The sequence below is a fragment of the Ixodes scapularis genome, unplaced genomic scaffold, assembly GCF_016920785.2.
Source record: "Ixodes scapularis isolate PalLabHiFi unplaced genomic scaffold, ASM1692078v2 PGA_scaffold4__175_contigs__length_147842914, whole genome shotgun sequence".
Lineage (NCBI taxonomy): Eukaryota > Metazoa > Arthropoda > Arachnida > Ixodida > Ixodidae > Ixodes > Ixodes scapularis.
Genome location: NW_024609879.1, coordinates 73,900,448 through 73,916,212, shown reverse-complemented (window position 1 = coordinate 73,916,212; position 15,765 = coordinate 73,900,448). Strand labels below are relative to the sequence as shown.

General features: G+C 49.1%; 1 protein-coding gene across 1 annotated transcript in view; it reads left to right on the top strand.

Moving 5' to 3' along the window:
• The window catches only part of LOC8024701 (microtubule-associated protein 4), a 72,545-nt gene that overhangs the window by 36,743 nt on the left and 20,037 nt on the right, over nt 1–15,765 (top strand). Inside the window, exons 11-14 of the mRNA XM_040210232.3 lie at nt 1,969–2,358; nt 5,167–5,366; nt 8,073–8,196; nt 15,255–15,430. Coding sequence (XP_040066166.2) covers nt 1,969–2,358; nt 5,167–5,366; nt 8,073–8,196; nt 15,255–15,430 — 890 coding nt within the window. The remainder of the gene's footprint in view (nt 1–1,968; nt 2,359–5,166; nt 5,367–8,072; nt 8,197–15,254; nt 15,431–15,765) is intronic.

Sequence of the window (15,765 nt, the reverse complement as noted above, 5' to 3'; positions counted from 1 at the left end):
TATCGATTTCTTAAAGAGTTCCTTGTATTGCCCCATTTTTTCTGGAATTTTGAAGGCATAGGTGTGTTTATGGAACGAGGCACGCGGAAACTCTCGAAGCCAAAATTTTTGCCGACAACTGTAGGGAGGGAAAGTGCTACTTGTTTCCGAACCTGGCGTGGGAGGTTACGGCAACGAAGCGTCTCGTCAGCGGATTGATTTTGGGCGATTTCTGGGATCTTCACTTAAAATGGCTACTGTATTCAGTTCCCACACGTGTGGAGTTTCAGTTTGCTTTTAGGAATTGATATATGCGCACGGTAGATTTTGGCGGGCGTCGACGGAGTTTAAAAAGAAATTGACCTTGTAGTGCACGAATGTGCCAAAGAATAGCTGCAATAGACCTGTTGCAAAACGTACAGTACCACGACGGCAGGGAATTTCGGTAACCCTCGGTACAGATCACGCGCTTTCTCGCTCCGCCTCCGTGACTCGCGCGCGTCGCGGCAGCTACCGCCAGCAGCCGTCACAGTCATCCGCCATCCCGCCCATCCACCAGGACGTCGTTGGCGGCGTACCGTATCTGTGGCAGCGTAAACGCATTGCGAAAGGTGATTTGAATATGTTATTGGTTGTAACTTACCTTCACGTTTTGTAGTGTCACAGAATGCACTTATTTTGCACTGCGACCGTGGCAAGGTTCGACTAGGTTCGACAAAGCGTTGGTGCACCAGACGAAAGAGGCAGTGCGGTACGAAGGGGAGGGATTAAAAAAGGGGCAGACCCTCTCCCCCGTGCGCTCGTCGCTCGTCCAATCCGACTCGGCGACTCGGCTCTGGGGTGCTCAAACGTTCTTGCTATGGTAACCTGCGCCTGCTCGCGTATGCCACGTGGTAGCTGGAGGAGAGACGACCGAGTACCCCCATTCGCTGCGTGGCGCATTTGGGCTTTTGGGATTTTTGCAAAGGGTCTATTGAGAACTGCCTTAGCAATGTAGAGTTGACTTGCGAAGTCGAGGAAAAGACGTTTCCATCACAGTTTCCGACGAGCGCGCAGCGAAGAGCACACAGCTCTTGGCTGTGCGTGCGTGACTATTAAGCATTGCGCGGGAGTCATTGTTAAAATGACTATAATGCAATGCCCTCCGACATTGACAGAAGTTTTTTGCCTTGTTTTATTAACGCAGAATGTGTCTAGGGGCCGAGATCCCTAGGAAAGTGTGACTGAATGCCACGAAAACTCTTAGGAAATGTGCAACAGTCACTTCAGAGGACAATCTGTAAAAATGTGGTAGGTTGAGGAGAAAGGATGAGATTCTAAACGTGCCCCAATGGGAATCAAACAACCCCACGATTGTGATCTCGACATTAAATCGCTGCGCCAATTAGTAGGTAGACGGTAAGCTTGCTGTTTTTGTCTCTACCATGGTGGTACCTAGTAAGCATTAAAATGTGAACGCTCCACATCGGATGCGAGCGTTCAGTGCTGACATTCGGCAGCTGGAGCTTCCTTGCTTCCCAGTGACTAAGCCCAGGTGTTTGGTTATTTCGAAGTACTGACGTTAATTGAAGCAGAATTTTTTTGAAAGCTTTGTCAAGGGACAGTTAGCATTGCCAATAGCAAGAGCTCCAATGCCAAATGCTGCCGTAAACATGTCATTCGATACAAACGAGTTCTTATAAATTTTGTGTATTTTTTTGTCTGGTTATTATTTACTTTTGCTATAAATACTGAAAAATTGGTAACAGCAAAATAAATCTGAAAATTTCAAAATTTCACTAAAAATAAACTAAGAAAGACATCCTTCGAATTTCACGTGAAATAAGCTCCGAAAACATGAAATCCTAGCTATGACCAAAGAAAACTAAAAAGGAAACTGCATGTCCACTACAAACCCCAAGAATGTTGTGGAAATACATTTTGTGTACACAGACTTCATTCGTAAAATGAAGATAAATCAAGCATTCTTTTATTTCTTTTTCGATGCAGACGCAGCGGGGCCGGCATCCCTCGCTCCGGCGACCACCCTCCCGTCCCAGCTGGCCCAGCTGGACTCCATCCTTCCCCCGCAGTCGGTTATCCTGGCCATGGACGGGGTGGCAGACGGACTACTTCTGGGTTCCACGGCCCTGCTCACGTCTCCCCTCGCGGCGGCGGCGGCAGCAGCTCCGACGCCGGTCAAGAGGCGGCCCGGCAGGCCGCGCAAGAGGCCGCCCACCCCGCCTCCGCCGCCTCCTCTTCCCCCTTCTTCCCCGGCGGCAGAGGAGCCGTCTGCGGCCGGAGATCCACCGGAGACGTCTGGCTTCGTGCGTCCCGACAGCTCTGAAGAGGCCGGAGAAGACCCGGGCATTCCACGACTCTTGGAATCCGAGAGTGCAGGTTGGTGTTACGGCGAAAGGGGGGGGCGGCGTATTTTCTGGACTAGTCCACACCCGGCACATGGAGTATTGCGCGTTTGAATGTACTTGTTGAAGCGGAGCAAAAATAAGGACCGCCAAACTTGAGATAATAGCTTTAAATGGACTGACTTTCAGGTTTCAACAGCACTGTTCGGGTTCATTCCTTGGCAGAATCCGCTAAGCAATGGCTTGAGACTTCGTCTTCTTTTTCAGCATAGACCGTTCCACTTGTGTGAGAGGAGAGATGGAAATGGAGCCAGACATTTGGGCAGTTCTGTCAGTACTGCTTGTCGGTGCTGCCCAAACACCAATAATGATCAGTTTTTCGTCTGCTGTCAGGATGGGCGGGCATGTGCCCTTTTCCTTCTTCTACCCTTACCAAATCTGTTGAGATGCCCATATGTATGCAGATGTACTGCACAGGCTAAAATTTTTATCTACAGCTGGGAAGCAAGTTGCCCGTTGAGGCAGACTAAGTTCTAGGCTGTATAAACACACACCACAATTTTTATGCAGATCGCACTGCAGTCAAACAAATGGCGCCACCCAGAAAGCATTCAGTGGAACGGTCTATTGGTGAGATATTTCGGTGGCTCCCTCTTGTGTTTTCTATGCATGACGTTGCAGCCAGGATTATCGATATCCAGCGACAGTTTTGACAGTCTGTGTAAAAAGCCTAATGGAAGCTTGCCCAACGACTTTGCCGTGACATGTGACAGCTATTGCTGTGACTATACTCCGTTTCAAACATCGCGTGCAACGCTGGGAAAGCTACTGAAGTAGTGCGCATGAAAAAACACACAAAATTGTGTTACTCCGCGAGATTTCGTGGACGAGCGGTACAAGGCGCTGCTCCGGCGATGCCGACATCTCGGTGGCGGTGGTTCGAATCCACTTAGGGCGCAAAGGTTTTTTTTTTTTTTTTTTTTTCCTCGATCGATTTTTTGTGCAGGATCGTGCGTATTGCGGAAGTGCATATTTCAATTCCTCTTTTCTTGTTGATTTTTATTTATAAGAAGGTAGACTAGGGGCTGGTGTTCCGCTCAAACTTGCGCCGGCCTCGTCAAAACGGAAGAACGGTCGAGATCCAGGGCGTCTCTATTTAAAGCCGTTTATTTACATGGTAGCGTGAAAATCAGAGTACCTTGAGAGTGTGGTGGACGGTCCTTTATATAACGAATATTGTGATTAGGGGACCGCACTGCCATTGTTCAGACGGCTTGGCATTCCCTCACGTGATGTGACTTCATGGAAGTTTCCTTCAGAGTCAGAATACTCGCCGGTGTATGAAAGAAGTCATCCAGACGGCAGTATCTCGGTGCTCTGGTGCCGGCGCCCACATGAACCGGGAGTGATTCACAATAGACGCGTACACAACACACGGCACTCGAGATCAGGATCGAGTGTTGTTTCCTTTTCGAGGAAAGCAGGGGCCTCGGAATACAGGCACGGGCATGTGCGTCGTTTACTTAGCCGACCAAGGTTAAGGTGCCTCAGGCAGACGGATCCGACCATGGTTACGGTCCCGCAGGCAGAAGAACCCAGACACTTCGGAATGCAATCACGGGCACCGCCTGCTGTAAGGTCCCGCAAGCAGACGGAGCCGTAGGCACGATTCATCACCGACACAGTTCCTTCTTGAGGCTTGTTTCACTTTGAAGCCATAAGGCCAATTTCAACACCAGAAATAACAGGTGGCAGTTCACAACACTGTCCGCGTGCTCGGAACTTTCACGTTGCGAGGTCTTCGCTTCGGGGACGCCACCTTGCCAGACACTCCGGTGTCGTTACTGACCGTCTCCAGGACCTCACGGACCGACGTCTCCGGGAAACACGTTCTTGAACTTGCGTACACGTTGGCGATCACCTGCTTGCACTTTTGCGAGATCTTCACACAACGAATCTTCGAAAATATCCGAGCAGGAAAAGAAAGCTTCCCGCGTAAGACGCCATCTTCACGAAACCGGCGAGGCAGGGGCAGCCGTACAACCCGAAAACCCGAAGCGAGTGCGAGTGCCGCACGAACGAAAACGGAAAATAATTTGGAGTAGTTTAGATTATATTTTCCTTTTTATTGAAAAAGAATTGGTGTTCCCTCGAAATCATAACGCCACTATTAGTTACTAGCTCCAAAGATGTACACTTTTCGACTTTTTTTTTTTTTCAGGGGCCGCACTATTTTGTGGAGCGAACGTAGTCGCGGTCGGCTGTGCGAACCGGCGCGCTAGCTTTGACTACATTGCACGCTATGTTTGAAACGGAGTATAGTACTGTAAATTAACACAAGACTGCTCAATTTTTTTTTCTTTTTCATCGGGGGGGGTGCTTTTAGGACAGCAGCAGATTACACCGTAAATTGTTTTGTCATCAACGGGTAGTCTCGTCCACTACCTAGGGCCACTAAATCAGCTCTACTTTGAGTATCAGCGCTCCACTCCATTCACCACTTTTCTTATGGGCATCGCCGATTTGGTGCTTAGCACTGGCTGGATGCAGTTGGCGATTGGTGCAATTAAGAAATCTAGCTTCCCGATCTTGAGACACTGTGTCAGCTAGGGAGCTCAGGCGATAGCATTTTGCTTTGTTGCAGACTGTTTCAATGTTTCTCAAGGGAAGAGGTTAACCGGCAACAACGGTTACGAGCTTTGAGACGGCCAAGGTCTCATTATTCTGAACTGTAGCTCGTTTTGGGGCTCTACCACTACTGACATACTACTGCACTTGCCCTGTTTCGAGTCACGGTTGGCCGAGAACTGCCTGTGACCCCCTTTGTCCGTTGCCCGTACAGCCGTTGCAGAGGTGAACAGCACAGCAGAGGAATCTCCTGCCATTGCGAGCAGCCTAGCAGATGCCGTCGCGCAGGTCCTGGCGTCGGACAACGAGAACAACGCGGCAGAGAATGTTCCCGCAAAACAAGACGCTGCGACGAACGAAGACGGCGAGATTCGTCAACAACCGCCGCTCGCGGGTGCCGCGGTCGAAGCGGAGGTGCGTGCGTCGCTACCTGACCCTTTTTCTTGCTGCTGCTACTGCCATTTAAAGATATTTGTTGTCATTGTAGCAAATGCAAGTTTCTTTTCTATAAGGAGTAGGGTAGTACGGTAGCGCAATATGTTGAAGGATTTATGTGACTTCGTAGTCCTATATGAGATCATTTATTACTAGTGCAAAACCGATACCATCTGCCCTCAAGCTATTCACAGTGCACTCCTCAACATGACAATCCGGCAGCAGTTGTTACAAGGTTAACAAATAGCCATATTTTATTTTGGTGACATCTAAGTTTTACAGCGGAGCTGTTAAGGGCTAGTTTCCCTAGGATTGTGTGCCCCGCAAAGAAATGCCGACACAAAACTCTAGACAGCTACCGCCATCTATAAGCAATGGCGGCAACCAGACAACCGGTTTACCAGCCTCGCTTATAGATGGCGGCAACCTTTCAAGCATTTCCACTCTGGTTTTCACCCGAGTGGAAAGGTTGAATTTCTCTAGGCGTCGTCCTAGATGTCGTCCTTGAGGTAGTCCTTGAGGTCGTCCTTGATGTTGTCAGAGAGGTTGTCCTCGAGGTCGTCCTAGAAGTCATCCTTGAGGTCGTCCTAGAAGTCGTCCTTGAGGTCGTTCTAGACGTTGTCCTCGAGGTCGTCCTAGACGTTGTCCTCGAGTTCGTCCTAGAAGTCGTCCTTGACGTCGTCCTAAACATCGTCCTTGAGGTTGTTCTAGACGTCGTCCCTGAGGTCGTCCTAGATGTTGCACTCTAAGCGCTGTCCTTGAGGTCGTAAAAGAAGTCAATCTTGAGGTCGTCCAAGAAGTCGTCCTTGAGGTCGTCCCACCATAGTACTGCTTCGCTGGTCTTCCTTCTTCACCAAAGTGGAAAGGCTGAAAGTTTTTTGCATACCCATTATGTAAAATATTCTTGGTCTAAGTGATGTTCGTTAGTTTTATACTCCCTTTCATTCATTGCATTGAATTTTCTCAAAGCTACTGACTGGAGTGTGTTAGGGTGCCTTCATGTGCACTTCGCATGGGGTGATGCCAACTGCCTGTTTCCCTTTCCCACACCCTCGTCCACCGCCATTTTGTTCCTCATTGTTTCCCCGTGCGCCGGAAAGTGGCCTTTGTGTCCATCGGTCTTCCCATCTGAGGGGGGAAATGCTAATCCTCCCTCCGTGGGTTCCACAACGCTGCTCCGAACATGTGAGAAAAGGTGCTTGTTTCCGGGAGGATTATAAGCCCCATGGATTATCGCCGAGAACCAAAATGGCTGCTGGTTTGTCGGCGAATGGCATTACAAAAGGTGGCGTCACCCTAGCAAAGCACACATGAAGGCTCCCTAGAGTGTGTGGCTTTGGTAGCTCTATGCTCTACCGTAATATTCTGAGTCATCACCCACTTCCCTGCCACCTGAAATTCATAAAAAAAAGGTGGGGTGGGCCATGTCTCGATGGGTAAGCACAAAAAATTTAAACAAAGCTAGAATGTTTTTTGTATGTATCTAGTGCGGCTACACAGGAGATGCAATGAACAATGTTTTACTTTCGCGTAGTTAATTACTTGCATACGTGCGATGGATATCGCCGATTGGCATAAAACGCTAACTCTTGCTCCATGAACTGGAACAAGTGTATCTAGTACGGCTGTGTCCGCTTCTGCTCTTCTCGGTGCCAAGGAACATGGCGGCGCCTGAGGCATCTATATCACTATCGGCTGCAACCTCGGCAGTAGCGAAATGTGACTGTCCACGCAACTAAGGGAGCAGAAGAACGACATTCTTGCTTTCGCATTCACAACTCGTAAGAAGTGCTTAGGTGTCCTTGAAATTTGCAGCGGAACTGTTAAGGGCTAGATTCCCCAGTTTTGTGTCCATGAACAAATAAATCTTGACACAAAACTCCGCACACCTACCGCCAGCTATGAGCGACGGCAGCAACCAGACAACCGGCTTGCTGGTTGTCTGGTTGCCGCCATCGCTCATAGATGGTGGCAATCTTTCCAGCGTTTCCACTCTGGTTTTCACCAAAATGGAAAGGCTGAATTTCTCTAGGCGTCATCCTAGAAGTCGTTCTTGAGGTCGTCCTTGACGTCGTCCTTGAGGTTTTTCTTGAGGTTGTCCAAGAGGTTGTCCTTGAGGTCGTCCTAGAAGTTATCCTTGAGGTCGTCCTAGATGTTGTCCTCGAAGTCGTCCTAGACGTTGTCCTCAAGGTCGTCCTAGAAGTCATCCTTGAGGTCGTCGCAGATGTCGTCCTAGGATTCGTCCTTGAGGTCGTCCTCGGGGTCGTCCTGGAAGTCATCCTTGAGGACTTCCTAGACGCTGTCCTTGAGGTTGTCCGAGACGTCATCCTCTAGGCTTCGTCCTTGAGGTCGTCCTAGAAGTCATCCTTGAGGTGGTCTCACCATAGTACTGCTCCGCTGGTCTTCCTTTTTCACCAGAGTGGAAAGGCTGGAAGTTTTTTGTTTAGCTGTATCTTTTTCTTTTTGCTGACGTGCCTTGTGGGAATCGACTTACAATCGAGTTGATTTGCAGTCGTGTAAATATGGTTGTAATTGTTGTTAACAAGTTCCATTGCAAAAGTTGACACTGTTCATGGGTACCTATATGTATCAAAACAAAAATAGAAGTAATTTATAAAAATGGCTGACTATTGGGCCAACACATACTAAATGTCTAATTGAAATTATGTGACTGGTTGTGACCAGGTTGTACCAGAACCACAAGACGTTGCAGCGCCTGCGGTACCGTCTGCTTTGCCGGGTGCCTCTGCTACCGTTATTCCAGTTCCAGAGAAGCTGGTGCCTATTTTGATGCCCATGCCCAGGGTCGGTGAGTGCAAACTGTGCCTATCAGGGACACCCGCTGTCAGTACTTTGAAGAAACCTGGGAGCAGGAACAGCTGGAATAGCATTGGTACAATGGTCAATCTGAACGCATACAGAGCTAAACTGCCGAGGCTCGTGTTCTGTAGTGAGAAAGGCAGGTAAGACATAAAGAAGTGGGTGTATTGAAAAGCTGAAGTGATTTCCTAACAACGGGTCCATATTTTGCATAGCCCTCACTTGCTCATGAAACTATCTGCAACTTCTTTAATTGAAGCAATATGTGTAGGCACTCATGCTTGTCATTGTGACACAGTTTTTAGCGGAGGCCTCGCTCATACTTGTAAAACACAGCACCTGACCTCACTCACCCTCTCCTTCAGAGTTCTCATTACTGGGTTGCCCATCCTGAACCTCTCAAGTCATGTCCCTGAAATACATTGACGGGTTTCACGAGCCTTTTTGTTTAAATTCTTTCACAAGTCTCATGTACACACTTACCCCTTATGCCCTGTACTCAAGTCATGAGCTCTTGCACTTGTGCGGATTCACCAGCCTGCTTTTGCCACGATTTGGGCACATTCACTATAGTCGGTTACAAGTTAAGAGGTAGTAGAAGCCCCTCCCCATAAGCGTGATGCACCCGCTTCAGACGCCTCCGCAGTCGAGAAGATAGTTCGCTGAAAACGCCCCTTCTACTTCAATGGATGGATATTGACTACAGACAGACCTTGTAGCGGGCGGCAGCTTGCGCCACCTAGCCGAGGCAAATTACTCGCTCCGGAAGGTTGACGTAAAAAGAAGGCTTCAGTGCAACGAAAATTGTAACTTTTATAAGTAATGCATATATGGTTGTTGGTTTTAGCTTGATAACCTTCCTACTCGAATTAGGTACATTCCGTGTATTTTCTGCGTTTGTTAAAAAAAACCTGCGTTTCGGGTTTTGAAAGTTTCTGCGATTCGCGTTTTAACAATGCCAAAGTCGCCGTTTTCCGTTATGAATCCCAACGTGGAGACAGCGGAATGCGATTCCTCTGATTCTTCTTCGTCAAGAGAGTCTGGTGCAGCCTCGCCGCCTACGCCAAGGCGCCTCTACAAGAAGCATAAGAGCGGCGATGTCCTCAACCGAGCTGCACGGCAGCTGATAATGAACGCGTACGTTCAGGTGCGACACGAACCGCCTGCCAAGCCCGGCCAGCCCGGCCTCACTGTGGAGGAGTCCTGCATCAAAGTCAGCAAGCTGCTTGGCGTTGGTGTACACACCGTCCTCGAGATTAGGAAGCAGGCGAAAGAAACCGAGGGACAAGTTGTGACACCTTCTCGGAAGCGCCCAGCAAGTGAAGGCAAGACGCGGCGCAAAGTCAGGTACGGCGAGTTCACGTTGTGCGCGCTAAGATCGTGCGTCCACCGTTTCTTTCGACGGAACGAGGTCCCCACGGTCAAGAAGATAACGGCCGAATTCTGCACGAGCACTGAACTTCCCTCGTTGAAGGCTTGGACTGTGCGTCGCCTTCTCCACGACATCGGATTCGAGCATAACAAGAGGGAACGAAACTCCCGGTTGATTGAACGAGAGGACATAGTCGCCTGGCAGCAGAAGTACCTGCATGAGATCGCACGTCACCGACAAGATGGTCGGAAGATCTTCTACTTGGACGAGACGTGGGTGACAGCAGGGCACACTGTCTCAAAGGTGTGGGTAGACACGACAGTGGCCTCGTCTCACGACGCCTTCATGCGTGGTCTCTCGACTGGCCTCAAGCAGCCATCGGGGAAGGGCCAGCGTCTTATTGTCACCCACATCGGCAGCGATGAAGGCTTCGTCGACGGCTGCCTGGACGTGTTCCGTGGACAAAAAACCGGTGATTACCACGAGGAGATGGATGGCGCCCGCTTCGAGAAGTGGTTCGACGGTGTCCTCGACAAACTGCCGACAGGAAGCGTTATCGTCATGGACAACGCTTCTTACCATTCACGGCGGTTGGAAGCAGTGCCGACGACGAGTCCCCGGAAGGACGACATCCGACAGTGGCTGACGTCTAAGAAAATTTCATGGGACCCCAAGATGGTGAAGAAGCAGCTGCTCGACATTGTGGCCTTGGTGAAGCCACAGCACCTAAAGTATCGTGTGGACACTGCTGCCGAGACAGCTGGCTGCACTGTGGTCAGGCTCCCACCGTATCACTGCGAGTTCAACCCCATTGAACTGATATGGGCGCAGATCAAGAACGGCGTTGCTGCCCGAAACACGACGTTCAAGATTGTCGACGTGGGGAGACTCCTCAACGAAGAAGTTGACAAGGTCACCACTGACAACTGGATTAATGCTGTCAGGCACGTTATTGACATTGAAGCAACGTTCCGACGAGGCGGTGCCACAAGTGCCCACATCCAGCCCATCGTCATCCAGCTGGATGGAGAGGACACCCCATCCGAGAGTGACCTGTCTGGTGTCGAGCCCCTTGACGAAGCTTAAGGCCACCATTATGGAGAAAGCGTGGAACATCTCGGAACACAAAACGGTCCTTTTAAAGACCACTTATTTGCTTTAAGATCGGATTGTTGTTCTTGACCACCACTAACCTCCCGTGTCTCATGTTGTCATGCTTCTCTGCTCGTTGCCGAATAGCATTTCGATATGCAGCCACCAGACAAACTTTTTATTTTTGTTGCGATAATGTCTAAGCTGGTCTATACATTGCACTGTGCCATAAATCACCAGTATAGATTTCAACTTCACGAAAACAAAAGTTTGCAGCCCATCTACGGCAAAGACATCAGATGCCATATTGACCCTTCCCGCTGTCTAAAGATCTTTGCTACGCAGCAAATGGAATTTTGATTGCAAATAAGCTCTTTTTTGTCTAAGAAAAACGACACAACATATCACTGCCAGTGCTCTGCTTTAAAGCATAAATGGGACGTCTGTGGCCATTTACATGACTGAGGCTTCTGGGAATAACAAAGCCGTGTGTTAGCACAGTGGAGAGCGAAATCGCAGTACCAGTACTCTGTTTCTAAGTCTAAAGGGAACGCCTATGGTCATTCACATGACCGAGGCCCCTCTGAAAACAACAATAATGTGAGCCAGCACTGTGGGAAGCTAACTCTTAATGCCAATGACCTGTTTCGAAGCATAAACTGGACGTCAGTGGCCATTCACATGACCGAGGCCACTCTGAGAATAACAATAACTTGCATCAGCGCTGCGGGCAGCTAACTCTAACTGCCAGTGACCTGTTTCGAAGCATAAACTGGACGTCAGTGGCCATCCACACGACCGAGGCCACTCTGAGAATAACAATAACGTGCATCAGCGCTGCGGGCAGCTAACTCTAACTGCCAGTGACCTGTTTCGAAGCATAAACTGGACGTCAGTGGCCATCCACACGACCGAGGCCACTCTGAGAATAACAATAATGTGCATCAGCGCTGCGGGCAGCTAACTCTAACTGCCAATGACCTGTTTCGAAGCATAAACTGGATGCCAGTGGCCATCCACACGACCGAGGCCACTCTGAGAATAACAATAACGTGCATCAGCGCTGCGGGCAGCTAACTCTAACTGCCAGTGACCTGTTTCGAAGCATAAACTGGACGTCAGTGGCCATCCACACGTCCGAGGCCACTCTGAGAATAACAATAACGTGCATCAGCGCTGCGGGCAGCTAACTCTAACTGCCAGTGACCTGTTTCGAAGCATAAACTGGACGTCAGTGGCCATCCACACGACCGAGGCCACTCTGAGAATAACAATAACGTGCATCAGCGCTGCGGGCAGCTAACTCTAACTGCCAGTGACCTGTTTCGAAGCATAAACTGGACGTCAGTGGCCATCCACACGACCGAGGCCACTCTGAGAATAACAATAACGTGCATCAGCGCTGCGGGCAGCTAACTCTAACTGCCAGTGACCTGTTTCGAAGCATAAACTGGACGGCAGTGGCCATCCACACGTCCGAGGCCACTCTGAGAATAACAATAACGTGCATCAGCGCTGCGGGCAGCTAACTCTAACTGCCAGTGACCTGTTTCGAAGCATAAACTGGACGTCAGTGGCCATCCACACGTCCGAGGCCACTCTGAGAATAACAATAACGTGCATCAGCGCTGCGGGCAGCTAACTCTAACTGCCAGTGACCTGTTTCGAAGCATAAACTGGACGTTAGTGGCCATCCACACGTCCGAGGCCACTCTGAGAATAACAATAACGTGCATCAGCGCTGCGGGCAGCTAACTCTAACTGCCAGTGACCTGTTTCGAAGCATAAACTGGACGTTAGTGGCCATCCACACGTCCGAGGCCACTCTGAGAATAACAATAACGTGCATCAGCGCTGCGGGCAGCTAACTCTAACTGCCAGTGACCTGTTTCGAAGCATAAACTGGACGTTAGTGGCCATCCACACGTCCGAGGCCACTCTGAGAATAACAATAACGAGCATCAGCGCTGCGGGCAGCTAACTCTAACTGCCAGTGATCTGTTTCGAAGCATAAACTGGATTCCAGTGGCCATCCACACGTCCGAGGCCACTCTGAGAATAACAATAACGAGCATCGACATATCTTGCTATGTTTCGTCGACAAGATCTTGGTTTGGTTAGGGGTGCGCTGCTTAGTTGGTGAGCAAGGGTACGGGTACATGCACGGGGGCACGACCACCCTTACACGCTGCTGCGAAGCGGCATGTACGGGTGGGCTGGGTGGGTCCACATCTTTCTAATGAACTGCTGGAGACTGTCGCCGCAAAGCGTCGTGAACTGGGTCGGTCGGATAGTTTAATATGTGCTTCAGTGATAAACGCACAACAAAATGTTCCTACAGCGTGAAATTTTTGTGTCGATGAAACTTCACAGCACAGTGTGGCAGTATCAATGAAACGAGTCGTAAAAAGTTAATGAAACGTGTCGATGAAACAACAGGGACCCTTCTTCCCAATGGTTCCATGGAGGCTCTGACAATGAGGACTGCAAGGTTGCCTCCAAGAAGCTCAATGATTTTACACGAGTCTGTCTTTGCCAAGGTAGACCAGAAAGACGATGGCAGATTCTGAAGAGCTCGTTCGCGGCTACGGCCTGGTATGATCCAGAGATAAACATACATCAGAAATGCAATTAGGCGGTTTGAGCTGCTGCTTGATTCAAACATTGTTGATTTTATTGTTATATAAAGACAAATCATTCTGCCACCTGCATTCGGACCAAGATCAAGAGTATTCGGTATGTTTTCAATTCTTGATTTAAACAAATATTTCGCATATAAGAAAGCCACAATTCATGAAGCAGGAAGCTGCCCTTGAAATCAATTTTTATTGACCATACTTTTCATCTTTTACAAATTATTAAACCAACGCTGCTATCCAGTATTGTGAACACATTTTCCTTCTTAAGTAAATTGGAAAAATTGGTGCGTGTTTACCAGTAATACCTCGGGCCACGACGCAAAGCGAGTGGAGGTACAGGCGTCACGTACCCGGGTTTCGAAGCATAAACATACGACTGAGAGCGCCTCGAGAGCAAGCAGAATGTTCGGAAGCATTTGAGAGAACCGAATCTGCTTCCCTCAAATTCTCTGGTATTTCTTCCAAAAGAAGACATCAGCCTCTTAACGTCCAAAACAATATCAATTGAATGTTTGTAACATACGCATCACTGGCTTTATCATTTGTGTGCCACCTGTATGTAACAGCTCATTATTGCGAACGAGGGTGTACCCGCGGGTACTATCGCAATCATAGATTACCGTGCAGCCGATTGCGACGCGGAAACTTGAAAAGGACGCCACGTTTCAAAGATGAATGCATACTGCTTCGAAAGCGTCATTTCAGTAGACAGACTATTTATTAACGCCAGCAAAGGTACGGTCGAAATTGGGTAAAGACACTTACTGTGTTCGCGGTTCACTTATGCCCCTCCCGCACAGCCCACTACACTTATAAAGAAGAGTTTGGTGACCGCTGCATTTTAACGTCGCTCCACGGAAACCACTGCGAAGAAAAGCCGATGCCTTCACGATGTTGAGGCGCAACCCGAGGCACAGAAGCAGACGGCGTTCGACGTATGTACGATGCTAGGCCTTACTCCCGCATCGAAATTTTCGATGGCAATGCTATCGCTGGATTCTCACGCCGTCGCGCAGAACCTATTGCGAATAAAAGTGGACGCGGTTACGACTTAGCGACGTATGCTCGGGTAAGTGAAAAACCGCATTAAAAACAGAATAATTGCTGCAAGATACTCGAGTCGTAGAAAATCTGCCCGGCAGCCATGTTGAAAATATTCATTTGCCAGAACAAGATTGGTTCGGGCAGGTCGTGACGTCACGGAAACAACGGGACGTGATTGGTGGCGGAGGAATACAAGATTCCCTTTGAGGGGCTTTTGCCGCTACCTTCTTGACTTGTAACCGACTATAGCTTACATTCATTTAGTATGCATGTTCACCGGCATGCAAGACTGGACCTTGACAGGTCCAATCTTGCCCGCATGTGGGCTATACTTTACTTTCACCTTACTATATCTACTGCAATGGATGTTAGGAGCCACGTCGACCGACACAACACTCCACGCATGCCACGTAACTTCATGCTCCGCACATTGCTCCACCCTACCCTAAAGTGACGCGACATGCCGCGAGCTGTGAAATAGAATATTGGCAAGGGATGGTAAAACAGAGAGTAAAACAGAAAATTGGCAAGGAGATGAAACTACAGGGGGCACTCTGTCGATCTTCTTTTCCACAGACTGTGGTGTTTACGTGTTTACCCATGCAAGGCCGGCAGATTGGATGAGTTATCACCTTCCTCGATCGAACACAGGGCACAAATTGGACAAAAGTGTCGCTTCGCCATGTAGTACTCTCAGTCAGTTGGTGTTTTTCTGATCAGCCACGTAGGAACGCCGACGCAGCGTTCGGCTACGACGCCCAACTGCTGCTTCAGAAGCACAAAGAAGTAACTTGCGTTATCGTCACCGCGGGTTTAGTTCTGACCTTAGCCAACGGGGTGGTTGAGGAGCCTCCTTTCCAATAGCGGTTGTCCGAGTCATCCGTCGTCCGGCGACTGCAGGTCTCAAGTCGACGGATGCGGATCTGGAGCGCCTCCAGTGCCAAGTGTGCGAGTTCCAGGCCTACTACCCCAAACAGTTTCAGGAGCACATCCTGACCCACGAAGACTCAGTGCTCAAGTGCAAGTGCTGCCCCTTCGCCTGCTTCGACGAGAACGAGCTCATCGCCCACTACAAGGTGGGCACACCTCTCGCAGTCAGAACCGTTCCCAATTGCACATTGCCATTGAAAGTATCGTTTAATTTCTTTACTTCTTAATTTATATTTGTAGTTAAGACTTCAGATCGGATATGTAAACGAGACCAATGAAAGACGTATTTGAGAAAAGTTACCACTTGATATGTCATGTTGCAGATTTTTGTAGGCTATTTTAGGGAGCAAACTTTCCGGGGGAACACACTGTATTTTCAACAATTCTATTTATGCTGATGAGAAGGGTGGTGATGTTTGGCTCGTGGTTGTGCATGACTGTGTGGTTCAGCTGCGCTTAAGCCGAGTTTTAGCTTACAAAA